This window comes from Buteo buteo, chromosome 19, assembly GCF_964188355.1.
Source record: "Buteo buteo chromosome 19, bButBut1.hap1.1, whole genome shotgun sequence".
Classification (NCBI taxonomy): domain Eukaryota; kingdom Metazoa; phylum Chordata; class Aves; order Accipitriformes; family Accipitridae; genus Buteo; species Buteo buteo.
This window is the reverse complement of record NC_134189.1, coordinates 6,805,905-6,827,706: the sequence shown is the minus strand read 5'-3', so window position 1 is coordinate 6,827,706 and position 21,802 is coordinate 6,805,905. Positions and strand designations below refer to the sequence as shown.

General features: G+C 42.9%; 1 protein-coding gene across 1 annotated transcript in view; it reads right to left on the bottom strand.

The window, feature by feature from the left end:
* Nucleotides 1–2,665: 2,665 nt before the first annotated feature.
* The window catches only part of LOC142042193 (tyrosine 3-monooxygenase-like), a 32,135-nt gene continuing 12,998 nt past the window's right edge, over nucleotides 2,666–21,802 (bottom strand). Inside the window, exons 6-12 of the mRNA XM_075051858.1 lie at nucleotides 21,477–21,622; nucleotides 15,654–15,789; nucleotides 14,933–15,002; nucleotides 13,187–13,243; nucleotides 10,112–10,207; nucleotides 4,412–4,545; nucleotides 2,666–2,825 (exon numbers count right to left, since the gene is read on the bottom strand). Of these exons, the coding sequence (XP_074907959.1) occupies nucleotides 2,666–2,825; nucleotides 4,412–4,545; nucleotides 10,112–10,207; nucleotides 13,187–13,243; nucleotides 14,933–15,002; nucleotides 15,654–15,789; nucleotides 21,477–21,622 (799 nt within the window). The remainder of the gene's footprint in view (nucleotides 2,826–4,411; nucleotides 4,546–10,111; nucleotides 10,208–13,186; nucleotides 13,244–14,932; nucleotides 15,003–15,653; nucleotides 15,790–21,476; nucleotides 21,623–21,802) is intronic.

Sequence of the window (21,802 nt, the reverse complement as noted above, 5' to 3'; positions counted from 1 at the left end):
TAAGACAATAAAAAAGCAAGTATACCTGCAGAGGTTTTAATAGTCCTGCTTTTACTGTGTGTGTACAGCACCTTAAATAGGCTCAGTGCTGTCGCTGGGATTGCTCGAGAGATTGGGTACTACCCAGCGTGTGTAAGGGTGGGAGAATCTGGCTCCAAATGGTTTCTTTTTCTCTCCTTGCTACAGGAACTGGAAAAGACAAGGGTGTGTGGGCGGGCCTGGAGTCCCTCCAAGGAAAGTGTGAGGCCTTGGGCAAAACAAATCCATCAGGTCTCTCATTTCTTCCAAATATAGGTCTGTTCTGAGCAATAGCCAAACTCAAGTCTAAACTCCACATTCAACCGTTTCAGAGGGAATACATGAAAAAGACCCTATGGCCTACAGAGTCCATCTATAGAAAATATTGTGATAGCTCTTCCGCTCTGCCATTATCTTCCACTTAAAAAGGAAGAAAAAGAAAAAGAAAAAAACACACAAAACTGGAGCACATGGTTCAATTTTCACTGTAAAACAACTGATTGATGAAAATAATACTTCTGAAAACAATCTGTTGCGAGCTATCGAGCATTTTTGCCTATGCACCAATTGGCAGGAAGTGGACAGATAAATTATTACAATATGTAACAAAACAAATTGCTCTGAAGAGAAATGGTATTTGTGTGTGTGTGTGTGTGTGTGAGAGAGACAGCAGGAGAAGTAGAATTAAATCCATAAAAGTATGCTGAGAGATCATCCTCCATCACAGCAGAAATGTACTGGAAGCAAAGGAACTCACTTCAGCCCTGTCCCTAACTGAATCTCTAGCAAAACAGGGTTTATGACATGCAAGTGTTTTCCTGGAGTAGAGTAGAAGAATCCTGGACTTAAATGAAAAAAAAGAAAGAATTTGGGATGTTCCTGCTGTTGAGAGGAAGGGGTCTCATAGCCATTTTTGTCAAGATACTTCCAAATTTTTCAGGCATCACCACATTTTAATAAAACGCAGCAGTTGCAGCATCTCCCCAGATCTTGAATACTCTATTACTGCCCATGGGAAATTTTTCTGAAGTGCTTATAGACATGAAGATTTAAGAGACAAAATCCCATTAACTTTCAATAAGACAGTTTCTTTAGAGCCTGGCATGTGGACAAATTACAGTGAGATAAGCTCTGTATGAAGTAACAGCATGTGAATTGCTCTGTTGTGACTTTCGGTACATGCTGCTATCCCACGGTGACCAGTTAAGGCAGAGACGATGACTCCTTTTCCATAAGAGCCAAACCACCTCACATTTACCTCAGAGTTCAGACCGTGTACACTGGCAGTCAGTGGACAGCAGTGGACAAGCTTGCTGCCTGACACGTGCTAAATATACTTTTCAAAAAATAAGTAGAGCTTCTAAGCTGCGCAGGATAAATCGACCTTGACACTTGTGGATGTCACACAGCTTGAAGCCCTAAGATCCACATTGCCCTGCTGTTTGCAGTGCTGCTAAGAGGAGAGGGAACTCTTCTAGGCATAAGCCTCATCTTCTTTTCCTGAACTAGTCTCTGCTTGTGGGTAGGAGAGCAAGGAACGGGACACAAAGAGCATCAAAGTCTGGAAAAGGCCGTTACGGGGTTGATTCTGGGAAACATGACCTGCAGAGTGTAGCTAAATCTCAGACCTGTCTCAGAGAGGGACAAGATGAGGCGAGATGAGTTGGAGCACACATCTGATATTGTTTCCATAGCAAAGCTATAGGGCTGCTAGTGGGTGATCTCGGGTTTTACACTAGATGTTCTGTTGATTTGGCCTTTTGGTTATTACTACAATCATCACGACATCAATAGGAAACAAAAATTTTTAAAGGTCTCCAGGAGTATCCGAATCCCACGAAAAACCAATGGGACTCTATTTCTTTAAGGCTTCTTTGAAAATCCTTTCTAACACCCAAATTTCCTTCCCGAATCCAAATTTCCCTTTCAAATTAAGCATCCTGGTATGTGGCAGAGCCAGAGTATCATGGGCCTATTATTTTCTGCTTTTTTTTAGCCAAGGGACAAATATTCTGTGATCTCAATATGACAGGAAATTATTTTGCCATATTTGAAGGCTACTGAATGAGACGAGTGTCTAAAAAATAAATAGTGAGCAGAAGTACAGGGTTCCTCTTACAAACTCTTGCATTTGCACATTGTAAGGGAACCATTCATAGTTTGTGAGCACAATAGCTGATAGTAATTGCTAGCAGAAATGAGCTAGCTGCAAGGGCTGCTGACAGTAGGCAGCTAGCCAACCTAAAAGACTGTGATCATGTCATTTAAGCAGCAAGTAAAAGACTGTGTGGCTGAAGTGTTACTGTGCTGTTTTGTGACAGATAACTTGAAAAGGTGGCAGGTGAATAAAAAACCCTGTAAGAGTCCAATAATAACAGATAAACACACTCCAAACAGCTGTAGCTCATCTCACCTACCAAAAATTGGAGTAATTTGGTCTTGTTTGTCATCGAAACACACTCAATAGGAACTCATTAACGTGGCTAAGTCAGCAGCCTAAATTACAGTGAAAAGATCAGCTTGACAGACCTGTTTTGTGGGTTAAAGATTTTCGCATGCAACTACAACTTCATCCCTAAATCTTCAAGTGCTGTCTTGATACGGTCTACAAGTATCTCAGTGCCAGGTGAGACGTACTGCTGTAGTTTTAAGAGAGGTTTTCAAGGGCCAAGCAGAGGTTTTTCAGTTCCTCTCTCATTTGACAGAGTGCCCTCTTGACTTTCTGAGGTGTGTTCATAACCTCTACGCTGCTGGTGAAGGGGTCGTAGCGCAGAGAAAAAGGCTTCTTCATCTTCATCACGTAGTTTCTGTGGGGAAGAAGACAGAGCTGCTAGTTCAGAAGCCATTTCCCGAAGCGTAAAAACTGCAGGGCCTAATTTTTTCGGCCTGTAGGCGTGGACTTATCGGGGAGCAGAAGCTACCATGACACCTCCTCACTGGTACTCTCTGACGTTGTCTGGTGCAGTACATCTCCCCACGGCTGAACTACTTGCAGCCCAAAAGATCTGCAGTGCCTGCTTTACAGCGTGGCTGGCTCAGACCCGTCTGTGCTCTCACAGCTCTACGTTAACACAATTCAGAGTTATTACAACCACAAGCTGAGGAATGCAGGAACACAGTCTGCTGCCTTCACTTCCAAGAAATAACCTGGAGTAGCTCTTTCTGTGTAAAATCCTAAAAACCTGTTGATGCTAGGCATCCCGGGCTATTTTGCTGTCTCTATTAAAAGAAAAAACATGATTGCTTGCCATTTTCGACAATGTTTCCATTAAGTACATGCTGGTAGGAACCCCCTGTACTGATGTTGCCTTATGTTTTCCGTTCTAACAGATTCTTGTGCCTTTGGTTATTTTGAGCAGCTTTGGCTGTGCAATTATCTTGAAAAAATGTATGAAAAAGCTTCGAGTCTGAGAATGGTGTATTCCTTGTCCTTGTAAGTTCTTTTCGGGTCTGCCTGGGTCAAATGCTCTTGAAAGTCCTCTTTTTTCTGCCAGTGAATTCTCAGCCACGTTTTTACACACATTAATAATTCAAAGCGAACCTTCAGATTTAAGATGAGAGGCCTAATTTGCCATTGCTGTAACCCCAGCAGACTGCTGCTGGGGAAGAGGTGGGGGGAGTAGGGAAGAAGTCTGGGCCAGGTTCTCTTCCTCTAATAAATTCCTCATTTCAGCTCCTACATGCTCCCCAGTAGCTCCACAACCAGCCTCCTGCCTCCAGCCAGAATTGGTCATGTTATTCTAACTGTTGGAGATGAAGGCCAGAATTTAAACCATGCTTACTTAAAAAAAAAAAAAAAAAATCCTTACTGCATAACATAACAAAGAAATGCATTTAGAAACACCTCAAGCTAATTTGAAATAATGTTATTTAGGTTGCAGTCAGCTACTTTGTAGAAATTAGATTGCCTGTGAATGCTGATTCTGCATTCTTGTGCAGATATAATCAGAGGAGAAAGGCAATCTTGTTTTTAAGACCCCTGCTGATCCATGTTAATTCCACAGTCTGCTATAAAATTTCCCTGTGACCTTGGGTAAATCAGTTCTTCACAACCTCCTATTTGTACGGACTAGCACATAGGCACCCCAACTGTGGGATCGCGCTCTACTCTCACTATTCAGTTACAGAATTTACTTCAGAAGTTGCTAAAATGAAGCATTGCTAAAATGAGGCATGGGATGGGGCATAACAATATGTAGTTATGATTTTCTGTGAAGCTTTTCTGAGATAAACAATCTCATGTTTAACTTTGTTGTAAAAAAGCCACTGTGCAGATGAAGTGCGCAGGGAGGTAGCCTGGCATGGTGATTGCAGCAGTGGTGGAGGAATTTGAGATTAGGATTCAAGCCGGTGTGCCCCCCTCAATGAAAATACCCACAAACACTTTACTTACTGAAGCTTGGCCTTGGCATCTTCCAAATTTTCTGCAATGAAATAGACAGGCTGGAAGGCTTGATCCTGATAGGGGTGAACTGCAGTCACTTCTGGATCAAAAGGCTTGTACTCTGGCTCGTTTGATAAAGCGTACTTTGTAACGGGAACAACACAGGTTAGAGCAGGTGAATGAACATAGCGAGAATTAGTGCCTACTGGGCTGTGAAATGCTCTTTGTGGAACAATTAAACATAATATCGAGTCCTGTTCTTTCACAGGTGAAAGCTGCTTTTCACAATTAGCAGTTAATAAACCTAATAATAAATAATTTTTAAAAAGAAGAAATAGGAGGGGAAAAAAAAGGAAAGATATATTTCCTGTATTAGAGTGATGTACAATTGGGTACCGTAGCCATGTTCTCAGACGGGGAGGGGAAAGTCTATGCCACCCCCCAAAATCTGAATATCTAAAAGAAAAAATAATATCATGCTGCTTTTTTCAGCTAATATCTTAGATGATTCAGAGTCCTGTGCAGCACTCTTTCAAAGTCCCCAGCCCATGTCACAAATCTCACATTTCCTGCTGCACTGACGAACAGACAGAACGCTCCTGGTATTTTCTGCACAGCTCCCATGCCAGTTAAGCAGCCTAAAAGCTTCCCTGCGACCCAAGTTATAAATATTCACTATGCTCTGTGTGTGCGTGTTTGTGTTTTGGGCCCGCAGAGGTTCTTCTGTATGTTCTTCTCAGGTTCTCCTACATTGTCTCCTCAGGCAGACAGGAGGATTATGGAAGCCGCTTGTGTCCACACCGCAGTCCATAGGCACATCTATCATTTGTTTACACGTACTGGAGATACCTTCAAACCAGCAGCAGAACTGGTGACAGAGTGATTGCATGGGTATTGGTGTGGGTTGCTTAGGACTTGTACAGGGTCCTGGGAAGGAGGCGCAGCTCAGGCTCAAAGCGAGTTCCTGCACAGTTTCCCTGCCCCTGAAACCCAAGTGAGATAGTTTAAAGCTAGGTCAGCTCCGGTGACATTTGAACTGCACCGTAGATGTGCCTAAAAGCTGGTTTGGCCTCCGGTTGGCCAGGTTGGTGCGTGCCATGGCCACTTTGGTGAAGTGTCCTGGGTACAAACAACAAGGAAAAAGGCAACTCATCCCAGTCAACGTCGAGACCTTTCTTTCCACCTTCAGCCTGGACAGTGGGCCCCATCCACCTGGGGACAGTCTTTTAGTACCCACCTCTTCTTTGAGATCTGCCTGTTTGTCTTTCTCTCCTCTTCCCCAGTCTTCAGAAGGCTCCCTTCGCTATGTTATGATCCAAAAGCCAACTCCCATGGTACTTGTAAATAATGGATAAGAGTGGGTGACACCGCACAAGACTTTCAGCTCAATCTGCTAACTGGAAAAATTCAGACAGTACCCTTAAGCACTTTTTTAGGTATTTCACTGAACTGAGCCTGAACTCTCCATCACTGGAGGCCTGCCTTAACCAGTAGGCCAATTTGCTGGAGAACTGGTGCAGAAATTAATACAGGGCTTTTTTAAAAAAAAGAGAAGAACAAGAATATAAAATGCTAAAAGATGGTGTTTTTCCTGTTCTTCATTTGCAGTGTGTAATTGAAGAATAAACCTTGGAGAGCACTCATACAACCTAAGATGGATGGTATACACAAACATGAGGCTGCTCTTATAATCTTAGAAGCTCTGGGGACTAATGGGAAAAGATTTCAGAAACTCAAAACCTGACAGGGGTCCCGCTATGCTGTCAGTGTTGAAGCAGAACTGAAATCCCATTGATTTCAGTGGAAGTTCAGCTTGAAACCGGATGGCCTTAAAGGCCTCTACAAGTTAAGTACTTGTTGTGCTGCAAGAAAAGCATATGTAGCACTGAGTGCTGCCAGAAGTGTGGTATGAGCCATAAGATTTTACAGTATGTAGGACAGAGTCCAGCTGAGTGTTAACAGGAGAAGCATTTTGGATAATGTAGAACAGCTGACAGAGTACAGTGAAATAAACAGTGCAATACCGAGAGCTGTTGGGGAGGAATTCTTACAGTTCAGAGGAGGCAAGGTTGGCCAGCAGTCAGACCCATTACAACTGCTCAGTTTAGACTTGGGTATGGTTATCCTATCCCTTCCGATACCTAGCTGCTGTCACTAAATCATTTGTTAGACAACATGGATTCAAGTGCCAGTCTCACGCAGAGGGTGTCTAGCTCTACCTCTCGTCCTCTGCCTTTCGCCCAGGTTACGCCCTGAGTTTGGGCAGGATCAGCTCATCCACAGAAAAGAACTACCTGAAGCTGAGTTCAAACTGGTCAGAGTGGGTGCCGTGGAGAAGAGGAAAACATTTTGAAGATTTCGTAGTCAGGATGTGGTTCCCTGGATTACGGTCACACGCTGACAGACGGGCTAGTCCAGGCTGCAGTTCAGGGATGTTCCCCGGCTCCTTGCTGAGGCTAAGTTCTCACATAACGTTAGCTGGACGTACCGCTGCTCACCCTCTCCAGCTGGTTAGATGTTATCTTCTTGTAGCCAACCACCTAGCCTTAGTAACTTATGCCTTTATTGCCTCCTCAGTGACCAAATCATCCTGCTATTTCTGGTTCAGAAGCCTTCAGTGATGAGGAAACCTCTCCTCTGCGCAGGTTGCTGCAGCCTGTCTCCTCCTTCACGTGAGCTGCAGAGGGTCTGCTTGTGCCAAATATGCCAATCAGCTAAATGACACGGAATTGAGTTTTGGGCCTCTGTGCAGAAGCCCATACGAAGACGACTGGCAGATAATTATCAGGATGGACAATGGCTTTCTCCCAAGCAGTAGCAAAACTTACCTAGAGCTTTCCCAAGAGCCAGTCTAAGACTGCAAAGTAAGCTTTGCAAGAAACAGAAGGCTATCATAAGCCTCACTATCTTCTAATCTTCACCTTTAACAAAACTGCCTAGCCACTGCTGTATTTCTAAAAAAAAACCCTTCTACGAAATAAACACTGCACTACACATATTTCCTCTCTTCAGCTGTAAAAGAACCAGTTGGTATACATTTTCAAGTTGCTAGCAGGTGCTTAGGCATAGGACCTCAGCACTTTACTCACACTGCCACTATCTATACTGAAGTTAGAATCAGATGCTTATGCAGACTAGAATGATCAAATGGAAACATTTCTGTATTTCATTTTTGTTCCAAATAAAAATCCATGAGATGAATCAGTCAGCCGTAAAAGAAAACTTCAGCATTTAAGGCCATGGATATAATTAATTTGTGTACAAGATGTTTCAGATGCTCAAGGTGAAGAGCACAGAACCCACTAAGCTGTTGTCCCAAAAGCTGCACAGGGATGAACTTGCAGAGCTCACATACAGGGCACATAGCAGCCTTGCTGGTGAACTCCTTGCCCATCTTCAGACTGTCTTAGGTGTTACATGCAAGATGGACACACTTTTGGAAGGGAGGGTAGTCCTTCTTCATTATCTATTGAAAATAAATGCTCTCAGATCTGCATGTAATTTCAGTAATGCAATGGGTGAAGACCTAGGTGGGCCCAGTGGTATCAAAAGTTTATCCAGCAGCATTACCCAACAACTACTGATGATAAAAGTAATGACAAATCTGCCATTTATCAACTCAAGGGCAGTTACTACTTCCATTGTCAACCTTAGAGGTAGGGAATTTGAGATGCAGTTATCCTTTTGTATTATATAGCACAGTTTTGTGAACAAGCAGTTCTTACCTACTACTTTAATCAAAAGCAGAAGAGCTTGTTGGTGTCTGGTGAAGAAAAGGGTAGAAAGAAAGGAGAGAGAGCACAAGTCTGGTACACTCAACTCCAGCCACCAAAATTGAGCATTTCTGATAGGACTTTTACCTTCATATCTGTCAAAATTAAACAGAAAAAGGAGGTAACATCCTGCAGATAGATTCTGTGGGGCATATTACTATGAAAGCCGTGTGAGTATTGGAGACATGATTACCTCTGCCCTTTAGTACCCAGTTTAACAGGTAAATGCATTTAACTTAAAACTATAAAGTATTCAGGCAGAGTAGAATAAATATTGCCTCGAACTGTGCTTTGATATTGGACCTTTTTGGTTTTATGAGGTAAATAAAAGCAAGCCTAGGCTTCCTGTTTGCTGGCTGTGCATATAGCAAGTACTGAAGGATTCTCAGGAAAACAGTAGCTTCAGCCTTATTCTAGAACAGATAGACATGTAAACGAAATGCATTGCACTGGAGCCTAATTAGTAGGGGAGCTCACTGATCTGTTGTTTGAAAACGATAACGTTTCACTGTTTATAGATGAGTGCTGTGATAGCGCTAGCACACTTCTGCTCGTGTTCTTGAGCAGTCAGACACTGCATCAGGCTGCTATGTAAAAAGGAAGGCACGTTTATTTCTCTAGAGGGCTGATGAGCATGCAGATCTCTCCGCTTATTAAGAGAGAAAGCTCTGCAAATCATATACCACAGAGTTTGCTCACAGAAGTCTCCAAATTGCAAGTGTTGGGAGAAAACCAATGCTAAACTCAGCAGGTGGTAAAATGTCTGGGAGGGTTCCCCTTTCTATATTTTAACTCTCAACTGCCCCTCTCTTGGGACGCCTATTATAAATGTCTTGAGATATGTTGACATGTTGTTTCTTCCTTCTGTCAATTGAATGGGAAGCAGGCTGTCCCGTATACCACTAGGAGAGTTTTGTAATATGTTTATTGTCATAACAATCCAACTATCTCCAGTTACGGGAGTCCAAGCTGTGCTAGTCCAGCCATGGTTCCCTGTGAATGTATCATGTAGCTGGCTGTTAGGCTGCTGTGTCTATGTGTTAAGCTTAAAAAAATATCTTCCATGAAAAATTGATTTCTTGTTTATAAAAATGTTTGAAAAGAGTGCTTTTTAATTTCCTTTGGCTCTTACTAATTCCAAAAAATCATCCAGTATCTGCACAACCTGATGCAGTTGAGACCTACTGATACCAGCTTAGGGCTCTTGCACTTAGAAACTGATCATCTGCTTTAGTGCTCTGCAAAACTGAGGAGAAATTAATATCTCCCCTATCAGCTGTTTGTCCAAAGGAGGGGAAGCCCATAAGCTTTCCGTAAAGGTGTACAGTCCCTCTTTCCACAGTTAATCTGTCCAGGCAGGGCAGTATCAAACCTGTGTACGCAGATATTAATCTACATAAAACTCGAGCTGGGATTAGTTTTGAAATCTATTTAGGAATGTAAAATACTAAAGCATTTTCTTTTTGTCAGTGCCCATGCTATTTACAGTTTCTTTGCACTTTATTTGGTCCAGTCAGTCGGTGCCTTTCTGATTCATATGTGCGTGAATGGCAATGGCATTGTCAATGGAAGTAGCAGAGCTCATAACAGGCATAATATTGCCCTCTAGTGAGTAATTCAGAAAGGTACAGGAGGTTTATGTTAAAAGTCAACGGTATTACTACTGGCCAGGAGCAGTAAGAAGCAAATCTAGTACTTTATAGGACAGTTGCTTTCGATGCATTTCATCTCTTTAGGTGGAAGACAGGTACAATTCTACAGTAGTTCTTCCCCTACTCAGTAGCTTCTGGGAAGGGAGAATTAATTTCTTTGCAAAAGAAAAATCAGTATTTTAAATCATATTGTTTCATGTGAGGAAACAAATATTTTGTGTTTACCAGGGAATTCAGGAAACTGGATTATAGAAATCTTTCAATACCATACATTTGACACATACCATAAGCTCCCCATAAGATGAAAGCAGTCCTGCCCCGTAAGCTTTGATCGATCCGTTTTGCTTGCAGAGACCAAACTCCACAGTGAACCAATAAAGCTGGTAATAAGAACAATTTGTGAAAAACAGTCTCAACAGGCAGCCGATTTTTAAGCTTCTCATTTTTCCTTTAATTTTCTTTTATCCTTATTCCTTGATGTCTTTGTATCTTCAAATTTTATAGTTGTGTGTTTTAAGAAAATTCTTTTTTCTCTCAACTTATGTAACACACATAAATTATAACATATTTTTTCAAAGCTGGCCATTCTTCCCATTCTTACTCACCCAAAAAATAAAAAAAATTGCTAATGATAATTACATGGGTAAATAAAGTCATAAAGTCCTATCCCCTTCTTTCTTTGGAAGATGTTACAAATTACCCTGCAATCTCTTAGCCCTGAGCTTCATTATAGTCAGTGGAAGCTGACAGATTTCGACCCATAGTCCCCAGAAGGACAGGCAGACCCCCAGAGAGGGTTCAAGACCCTCGGAAAGGTACCTGAAAGGACAGTTTCCCTCCTCCTTTGTCTGTGTGATAGCATTCAGAATTTGAAGAATGACTTCTCCTTTAGCAGCAATGCACCCTTTCAGATTATGCCAGTTACATCTTTATCATGCTCCCACAGTAAATAAAGATACACCTCTCTGGGCTTTCCTTGCAATAAAGCATGCTTAGGACCATATTTCTTTTACCTGCCAGACAGTAGTGGGAGAAAAGCAACTCTTGGCTCTGCCAACCCGTTCACCCTTCCCTTAGTATAGCATCTAAGGCAATGGACAGTGGAGAACCAATTCTGGACACAGCCTGACCCCTGAGCAGCTGGATGGGTGTTGTGCAAAAGAAAAACATGGAAAACATGAGGCATTTCAAGAATATGGCTTTGTGTCACAACTCTTCGAGGTTCCTTTAGGGACACATGGCTCTTTGCTGCCTCATACACGGGGCTGGACCTTGGTTTCCGTTTAGCCTTAATGTTGCATTCTCAGCACCCTTCTCAAAGAACTGCAGGCAGTTTGTAAAATAATGTGAAACTCTATGTTATTCAGTCTATTCTGCCTCTTTCTTTCTTTCTCTTTCTTTCTCCTACCCTCTTTCACATGTCTTATAATTTTGATGACTTGGGTTTAGCCTGAAAATTTACCACTAAAGAAACAGCATGCCAGAATCTTTCTTTCTGCAGAATCCTGAGCTGCTTTCTCTACAGTTCAGCTAATAATTCTGCATTCTTATTATGTTAATAATCTTGATTCTTATTATTTCACAGTGAAAAGTCTTTCGAGTATCTCCTCATTTTGCAGAAGCTCTTTTTGACTGGAGAATGAGACATGGGAGGAGGAATTGGTTTTAGTGTTTTCCTGTATTTGGCTTTTAGTTAGTGAGGTTCTTTTGGCTCTCACTGTTTTAACAGGGTACAAGACACGGTACTAGTGGCACTCTGTGGACAACATGAACACTGGCAACTTCCCGTCCCTTGTGTGTGGATCCACCTGCTTAGAGAAGTCCAGGGACTGAATGAAATAATGGCATCTCAAAGTTTGTCTTACAAATGTTACAGACCATAGCAACAAGCAAAGTTGACATTCTTTAAATAAACTTTTAGGTAGCTTAAATGTTGTCATATCATCTGAGCTGGTTACCTACATTCTCTTTATAAAGAACAGAGAATGACAGGGACTTCCAGAGGGGAAGTCAGGATAACGAATATGTTACAGGTTCTTCTCTATCTTCACTTTCTAGTGAAGGAACCTAAACAATAAGCCTAGATTAGATGTCTAACTTTTAAATAATTAAAGTTCAAGATGTTAATCCAGAGTATGTTTATTGTTCAGAATACAAGAATGGCACTTACAAATTTGTATTCTCACAGATCCTGAACTGCAGATAGCCCTTTCAAAAAGTGCCCTAATTCTACCTCCCCAAACCCTAGATGATGCTATGACAATTTCAAATATGACACCCATCATTCTTCTAACCTTAACCCTATCTCTAATCTAGTCCTAGCCTAGGAGGGGTGCTAAGTAAGCCACTGGCCTTCACCCAGTCTCACCAAGACCTGGGTAATGATGCAAAATGGCTCTCCAGGACTCATAATTCTTTTAACCCTAGCAAAGGCATGGATCTTGATCTTACTCTAGCCTCTCTAGACCCAGAGAGGAGAAATTACAGAGGAAGTATGGACATGTCACTGCCTCTTCCTTCTGCTCTCCGAACTCTAAAAATACTGTTAGTCTTACCTAGTCCTGACCCATGGACTGATACGTGCAGATAGATTTTAGGTGAGCCAGAATCTCCTTCACACAGTGCCTCGTTCCACTTCACCATGAGTGGGGCTGTGGGCTGGGTGAGGAATTTCAGGAGTCACAGTGTCCTCCCATCCACCCCCTTTCCTGAATGAGCCTCACACAGCTGGGTGAGGGTAATGCTCCTCTGAAAAAAAACGACAGGGGATGTGGCTGTCATTATCAGAAAAAAAATCATCTGGTCTCCAGCCCACTTTCAGAACAAGTTAAGATGGCAGCAAAGGGCTGCATGAGTTGTTTTGGCAGATGTATACAGCCTAGTGACTCAGAACTGAATGACAGTACCTGCTCTCAAATTGCTTTTAAGTGCTCACCTATTTTGTGACATTAATGAATACAGGGTGAATCAAATTCTGATGGTTCCCTGCACCTTCTGTAGGATAAAATGCAGGAATCACATTGGGTATCCAGTCTATTAGGTGAATCTGGAAAGTGAGTTGGGACTCTCCTGTGGCTGAAACTGTAGAAGCTCAGCTTCAGCAATGTATTGTTATCGAAGCAAAAAGTGTAAGCATTTCCTCAGGTGGAATCACATGCTTCTGGGCTCCCCCAGAGGGACCCCAGCTCCTGCTCCAGCACCTCCCTAACCTGTGGGTGAGGAGAAGAGGCAATCCTGCTGATGCTCCCATTTTTGTAGCTAATCTGAGACACTGGAGGAGAGCCTTCCCTGCACAGTAAGGGATATGCAGTGAATCGTTTGGGGTTTGCCTCCGATATTAAACTGCCATCTGTACTTACTGTGGCCAGTTTCTCAATCTCCGCTTCAGATGATCCAAGAGAAGCCAGTCCAATATCCTAAAGCAAGTAAGCAAGCAGGCGGTGTTACATTAGTGTGATTATTCAGCCCAAGGGAGAGAAAGAGGGGAAGGGGGAGGACCACATCATTTCTAGCATGAATAGCATGAACTATTCATTGTTTTTGTCACCCAAAATGACCTTCCATGGCTTCCAGGATGCCTACCTCTCCCTGGCCCCCAGCTACATACCACTGGGAGCCACATTAGATGAGTGTTTAATCCTCAGCATTCTCTGTATAAAGTTAACCATCTCTTGGCTTAATGCTGGACTATCCCTGGCAGAGATTTATAGAGAGGCATGAGAAGGAAGGAGAGCAAAGTGGGTTTATCTCTGCCATTACCTTTCTGTCTCTCACACTCTTTCTGACAGCCCTTATGAGTGGATCAGGTCCGTGCAGGGAGGATTCTGTTTACTCTTGTCTGTGCTCCCTGATAATTGTTATTCTCACAATAGGAATCTGTAGATGTCTCTTTTTAGCTATCCAGGGAGCCATATCATGCAGCAAACAAACAAAATTAGGGCATTTTCACCATTCATCGTCTCATGTTGAATGGAACAAAACAGAAATTTCACGGGGTGAATTTCAACTGCGAAAATACTTCTTGAAAAAAAAAAGGGAAATGTGAAAATTCATTTAATCTGATCCCATGTTGTATAATCTGTGTTATAGATGGGAAAAGAGGAAAGCTGAAAGTCTTGAAATTGCTATGATCTCTTATTTCTAACGTGTCTTCAGTTCTGGTATTGAACTGAAGAGGTTTCTTCCAGAATAAATTATAGACCACTAGAATATTTTAAGTACTACTCATCTGAATCTGATAATAACCAATATTTATGACCAAAATGGAAACTGGCATGTATCCAAGTCGCTACAACTGGAAATCGCATTATATGAGGTGAACTGGCTTTCTTTTTACAATATTCTGACAGGGACCTACATCATGTAACCCCTCTGCTCTTATTGCCAATTTCCACACTGGCCGCTGACTGATAAGCCTAGAATACGAGTTATCTTCTTCCCTCTGCTATGGTTTTGAGGCACATTCATAGTTCTGAAGTCTTTAATTATACGAGGTCATCGAGTTCATTTGGGTCTGACACTGACTGCTCATACTAAAGAGCCCCTTATTGTACAAAGAAGCCCTGTTTGCTTTTTGGAGCCTCCTCGCCAGTGTGAGCAACGCTGTGAGAATCTGGTGAGTTGTAAAAGGAAAAACAACTCTGATGAATGGCATGGTGATGGACACAATTAAAGTATCATGTGAGATAAAAACGTACATCCAGAGACAGAACCCAGCCTGGGGGCTCGATGGCTGTTGCTGGTTAGGTTCATGTGGTGCAGGACCCGAAGCCAGGGGAACGGCGTAGTCGGTACAACCCAAACACGCGGCACCGCAGAGGCTGCGCTGGCATCCTCCTGCAGAGCGACACGGCCTCCCACGGAGCAGTCCCACAAGAGCTGCCTGCCCTTCCCTTTGCACCACGTCCGTAGGGAGCAGTGCTACCGCTCCCTCGGAGGAGATGGCTCCCGGGGCACCGCTAGCCCACCACCCCTGGAGGTTGTGACTCGGGCGCAAGTGAGTCTTAAAATAGCATTTCAAGCAGGGTGAGCTGCGCGCCTCTGAGGCACGTCTGGCCTGCTATCCAGAGCAGTTGGTTAAAGAGCCAGCAGAACAAGCTTCTTACCTGGGAGAACTGGGCAAACTCCTTGTCGGCTAGCATGGGAACGTGACCCAACAACTCATGGCAGCAGTCTCTGGAAAACAAGTGACCTTCCTGTTTAATAAAGGTCTCTTCTCCTGTCCTACATGAGCTTCCCATGAAGGACTTGAGCCGACAGACCCCCAAAGGGAGCTAGCGTGAGGGCTGCTCCGCGCTAGCTGTCTCCATACCTGGCCTGGCTCTGCAGGGAGCAGGACGGAGCATTCCCTTCTGCCATGGGGAGCCGGCTGCCCCCCACCACCTTGGCTATTGTCTCACTTGGGATGGCACGGGCACTAGTCTCCTATGTCACAACATCTTTGAAAGGCCCCTGTTTTGTCCCAGCCTACAACAAAAGCGTCTGTGCGAACTTGTAATTTCTCATGAAATGTAATTGCTGTTGTCTGGCCAGCGCTTACTGGGAGAGTTTCACGGCAGGGAATCAAACCCCAGCAGATGGTAACTGAAGGCAGGATGAAAAGATTAAACCAGATATTCTCCAGTCTTTTCCTTCCCCAGACAACTTTGCAAGAGAGACAGAGACCCACACCCTCTCATGCATGACTTCCCCTTCTAACTCTCCAGCTACCAGTTTCTCAAATTGTTTCATTCTGTGGACTACTGGATAGAGCTCCAGAGCCGTTCCCAAGAGAATCAACCCCAGCACATTCAGAAGGATGGGATTGTGCCAGGGCATCAAACTTACGGTTCTGGGGAATGCATAGGAGAAGAGAAATGCCGTATATACTGTGTGCTCTGGAAGACACGAAACGCCAGGCTGGCAAGGAAGTCACGAGCAGACAGCAGTCCTGCAGCTGGTCTCAGCTGGAAACCTGTTCTCTCTGCAAAGGGAAGTTAGACTGAATTTAGGCATATCTACGGTTAACTACGTGGCACACTTACTTCAGGTAAGCAGTTTCAGAGAAGCTTTGTGCTCTGTTGCAGTAGCTCCCTCTACCTAAGCACAGCAGGAACATCTTCGGTTATCATTATCGATGTGCCCCTGTAGTGCCATGGGTCCAACTACTGCAACATCAAATCACCCAGCATCCATCCTACACGTACTCACACAGCAATGATATGAGGTATGGGAGTACTGCCTACCACAGTTTACATTTTTAGCGCATTTACATCACATGTCAGTGATGTGTCTGAGGTCACATATGAGCCTTATGATGAAGCAGGGGACAGAACCTGCATTTTTGGTCCTGACTAGTCTATTAATTCTTGGATTATGTCTGTCATTTCCTGTATCAGCATATATAAAAAAACCAAACAGGAGTTAGATAAGGGACACGTCCCACCCCTACACTTGTCTGAGAGCACCTGGCTCTCCCCTGACGCTAGGTTACTGTTTAGCCCCTCCTGCAGACTTTCTTATTCCCTGCACTGAAACTCCTGGTACCTTGCAGTGTTGAAGTCAGACGTAGGTGGACCATGGGTCTGCTCCAGTCTGGGCAATTCCTCTGTTCCTCAATGGGCCTAGTTCAACATACCCCAGAGGCAGAATTGCAGCATACCATTCAGCTTCATTTGCCTTTGTCAGTGCATGCTCCACATGTATAAATTAGCTCAGCACTGGCAAAACTTGCTATCAATTTTATCTTTCTGCCTGGACTCCGTTAGAACAGGAACACATAGGAGAAAGAGCAAACAGGTCCAGAGATAAGGGTGCTGGAATTTGGCCCTTAACCATTTAACATCAGAGTTTCCATCAGTGCTCTCACCTATTTTTCTCCTCTGTTTTTTTTTCCACCATTATGTGTGTCCAGAACTAACTACACAGCCTCCCAGTGATGTGATCATATGTGTTTTGCTTTGCTTGTGTCCATAGGACAGGACAGAAGAATGCAATACTTTTGCACCGTGATTTCAGCTTGTGCTACCAGTGTTACCCCAGGACACCCTGTGTTACTACAGAAGGTCTGTGAGAGATGACTAACAAAATAACCAGTCCTATGGTCAGCAGAATACAAAATCTACATTTCCATGGGAAACATGTTGGTGGTCTGCAAAGCTAAGAAAATTGAAAATCGCTGCTTTAAAAGAGAGCCAATGATAATCTTTTTGAAGTCCTATATTCAAAATCTGTGTTGCATTCTCAGCTCCCATAAATGACATTTTATCTTCTTTAAAGCATAAAACTACATTTTACAAAAATTCAGCAATGGCTTTATTCTCCCTTCTCTATCCATATTCTATTGTGTCATGAAGCCTGGAACCTAATTTATTTTATGTAAACAAACAAAAAAAATCCCACCCAGAAACCAAGCCATTTACAAGATTTGTTTTGTTTTGGTTTTTAATGTTTCTTCCAACATTTCTTGTCTTGCTCTGTCTGGATATTAGCACTTCTCTCATTAGAAGAAAAAAAAAAAGAGAGAGAAGAAAAGGAAAAAAAAAAGGCTTCACTGGAAGAATTAGAAATGACAAAACATCTGAAGCTATACAGAGTGGACAGCAAGGCATGCTTCTACCTGACAACATGAGGGACGAGGCAGTTAGCATTTGCCATGGTTATCTTCTATTGCTCCACTGAATTCAAAGGTAATGGGTACAGAACTGCCTCAAAGTTGAGCAACAGCAAAAAAACCCTATGGAGATTATGTCTTTATCTTTGTCTATAAGCTGAGCAAAGGCATCAGAGTTAACCAGGGAATCCGAAGTGGTTGTAAAGCAGCTTACTGTTCTCCCCCTTCCCCAGTTAAGCAAGCAGGGTCTTTGGGGGAATAGAGAGACCATCAGCTCTGTCTCCTCAGGCGCTGGCCAGGCGCTGGCACAAGAAGGGTACTCCCTTGCTGCTGATGCCATACTCAACTAATCCAGAGGAATGTGAAAATCTCAGAATCTGGTCATCTTTGGGCTAAATTCTGAGTCTGAGTGAAGTGAAAACTGCACCAGCTGAAAAATATATCAGACAAGAACCAAGCCCTAAGTAACTCAGTTTTGGAAGGACTGTGAAAGAGTCTAGGGAAATTTATATTGCTTTAGCATCCATGTTGGAGGAGCAGAAGGGAAAATGAAAATTACAGCTTATGTTCCTTGAGATGCCCTTTTAAATATAGGCCAGTGAATCAGACAGTCTGCTGATGGAACAGACTTGGCCAGTTGCCTTGAAAAGCCATAGGAAAAAGTTATCTGCTGAAGGTAATATCTGCAAAATCTGAACTTCTATTTCATTACTGCACAATAAAACCAGCAATCAGTAGAGAATTGGGGGTGTGGCTGATTGGACCTGCTGCACAAAGCTCTCTGAAATCAAAATGAGTTGAAGAGAAGGTCTTGAGCCGTTGACCTAAAGTGATCTGTAAGGCTTAATTCTTGGCCTAAAACCCTTATGTATACAGGCCTGTGCATTGTAGTGTGAGCTTGCTTGAGTTCACTGGCTGTAATTTCTTCCAGCTGTGGAGGACAATGAATGCCTAAATCCAAACATCTTTCCTAGAAAGAAAGATGTGCCTAGGTTCATCTAGTTAACCCTTTAGAAAAACACTTGCTATGTTAAACGGTCACATGGTTAACTATTTAGATTCCTTTTAAGTAATTATGAAATACTTACAATGTAGAGTTTATTTCTGCTCAAACCAGCCTCACTAGCAGGCCAGCTAACACTAGACAGATCTTGTAGTTCAACTTGTATTGTTAAAAGGAATTGCTTGCTTGAGTTCACAGATACTGCTGAGTAAAAGAGAAGATGGAAGTTTATCTGGCTGTGTGGGCTGGTTAGAACATGACCACTTTCTCTCCAGGATATCCCTCTCTCTCCCTGCATCCCTATAGTTTATTATATTCAAAGCTGCATCAGGAGAGTTTTTTCAAAGCTGTGCCAGTGGACATTCAGACTGGACATTAGGAAGCATTTCTGTACCGAGAGGGTGGTCAAACCCTGGAACAGGCTTCCTAGAGAGGTGGTCGATGCCCCGAGCCTGTCAGTGTTTAAGAGGCATTTGGACAATGCCCTTAACAACAGGCTTTAACTTTTGGTCAGCCCTGAAGTGGTCAGGCAGTGGCACTAGATGATCACTGTAGATCCCTTCCAACTGAAATAGTCTTCTACTCTTCTATTCTATTCTATTCTATATAAAGTCTTATCATCACATATGCTAAAGAATGGTCCAATCCTTAGAGGCAGTATTTAGCAATACTGGTAAATACATGCTGGGCTTTATGTCCTAAATGGGAGAGTGGGACAGTTCAGGGCTCACCCAGAGCTAACCAGTGACAAGAAGAACTGCACTATGCATTTCCACATAGGTTGTAGTTGAACTACATCCACTGTATGCCAAGCGAGTTGGGGACACACATCACAGTGCATAGGTTAGTTAAGGCTTGGTTGGTCAAGCTCTGCACATACATAACACAGGAAAATGCCTAAGCACACAGTTGATTGATGAGTTGTAAGGAGCAAAAATTCTGGCCTTGCTGACACTGGTCGTAAAAGCCACCCAAATTAGTAATAAATCAGAAGAACCCCTTATAAATCATACCCCTCACCCAGTGGCTGCTTGGCATGAGGCTGTCTTTAACACAGGTTTTACAGACCTTGCAGATGCTTCTGACTCAGACTGAGTTTGTTACAAAGGGACCTTGCAATAATGTCAATCTTCATGCTCTTCTAGAAAGTATTCTGCATAGTGAAATCACCTTATTAGAGGGAATTATTGAAGATAAGTAAGATATCAGTTCAAAACCCCACATAATGGGACTAAAATATCTTACTCTTAATCGTGTCTAGCTGTAAACACAGTTCTTTTGAACAAACTTTGTACCACCTATGCATAATCTTTTACAAAGCCTGTAGGCTAAGCTAATTCAGGTTTTATCTACTTTTTAAGGAGGGTAGGACCAGCGATCCCGAGAGCTGTTCTTTCCATTTTCCTTAGACACCCATTCTAGGATGGAATAAAATGCCTCTGAAGTGCCTGATTCTCATTCCCAGTCAGAATAGTTCAGACAATTAGCTTACACTAGACACCCTGTGTTTATAGGAGATGAGTTGAAACTCACCATGAATATCTTTTCAACCATTATTAGTAGAATTTTCAGAATTTTATTTTTACTGCATTCTTTTTTGCTTAGGACAATTTGTATGGCATAGAGAAAATTTAGAACCAGAGCCTACAAAAGAAGTGAGCAGGCCCAGACTCCAGGCAATCAAATCCTCTCAACCAACATAAGCAATACAAATAGTATCATGACAGAATATTCTTACATTATCTAAATTCTCCCCCTTTGAAATCACCTGATTCACTTAAAGAATATGAATATCTGTGATAATCAAATCAGCATCACATGATTTCTGGAGCTCCCTGCTGTCAGCTACTGTGTAACTGAGATAAGATGAGATCAATTACTTCATGAGAAAAAATATTTATCAGCCCAGTTACTATAGGATGGAAGTAAGATGGGTAGTTGACTAGAAGGGAAAATAAGTGAGAAAATCCATAACACATACACAGGAAAATTCCTTCAGCTGGATGTGATGGTGCTCATGAGAGATGCTTTTGATATGCCAACCCTCCATTCCCTTACACTGAACATGCAATAAAAACTCTGTCATCTAACAGCTTAACCTTCCCTAAAAACGGCAATGTCTTAGAAAACTCTTCAGCAACACAAAGCTTATACAAGCTTACTAGGATCACCTACTGATACACGGAGCAGGTCACTTGATTTCCCAAATACTGTATTTAAATTTAATTTATTTAAAGTTAGGCTATACTTTTTATTATTTATTTCATCACAGTGATCAGCTGTCCTCCTCTCTCTCACACATCTAGTCACTGAGAAGGAGCAAGGAGGCTTTAAAGACCACCTTTCTTTAGCCACTCTTGATAATGGAAGGAAATCAGCTGGTTGACACAAAACACCTGGCCTTGGGAATTCCTGCAGCCTCATAAAAAAAAAAAAAAAGCAGGCTCCTTTCCTCTCCTGCCCATTGCTAGTCAGCCCAGGCATTCTTATGTGGCCTTTCATCTAAGGGCACATCTTCATGTGTTTATAGGCTGGCACCAGAGCCTTTGTGCTCTCCTGTCACCAAAGAGTTTAGTGTGGGGCCACAGAGAAGAAAAAAAGGAGTGTTGTTCCAAGGTAGCTGCTGACTGACTAGCTGGACCTCCTGGAAGTCATTTCCTCTAGCACGCATTGCCATCCTGTCTCATGCATCAGAAAAACATGGATTTGAGAGGTATGTACCTGTACTTGTGTTTAGGTTTTACAAGCAACATAGCTATAGAAGCACAAAATACAGTGTGCTGCTGTGGCCGTACTGCTGCTAGCACTGGAATTAGCTGGTTAGTGCTACACCAACTGCAGCCACTCGTGGAGCAAACACAAGCTCGCTTACAGCTTGGTCCCTAGATATGCCTGGTATTAATGCCCTGTGCTACAGCTCATTTTGCAGGAGGAAATCCTGCAGCTAATCAGCTCTGCTCACCAGCTTGGGTCCTACGAGATGGTTTGTGTGTGTACGTGGTATACAAACATATCCAGGAAACCCTAGAATAAACCATGGTTCACAATGACTGACCTTTTAAAAATCTGGAGACGTCCTGAAGTTGAGGTATGTTATCCTCTTGGTAGCCACAGTATTTCTCCAGCTGCTGGAAAGCATCCAGGTACTGCGTACAGGCGTGAGTAGGGTAAAGGCTGCTCAGCTTCCTGTAAACCTCTCTCCTGAAAAGCAAAAGCCACATACCGTCACCCGCCTCAATAAAGCAGTACTTATCTGCCCTATCTATAGATCCACAGAGAAGTATAAACCCCCAGCATGGTCTAAAAATCTGAACTCAGGACAGCTGGTGCTCAGAAGCTGATGCCTGGGTGGACATAGCAAAGCACAAGGGGGTTTTGTTT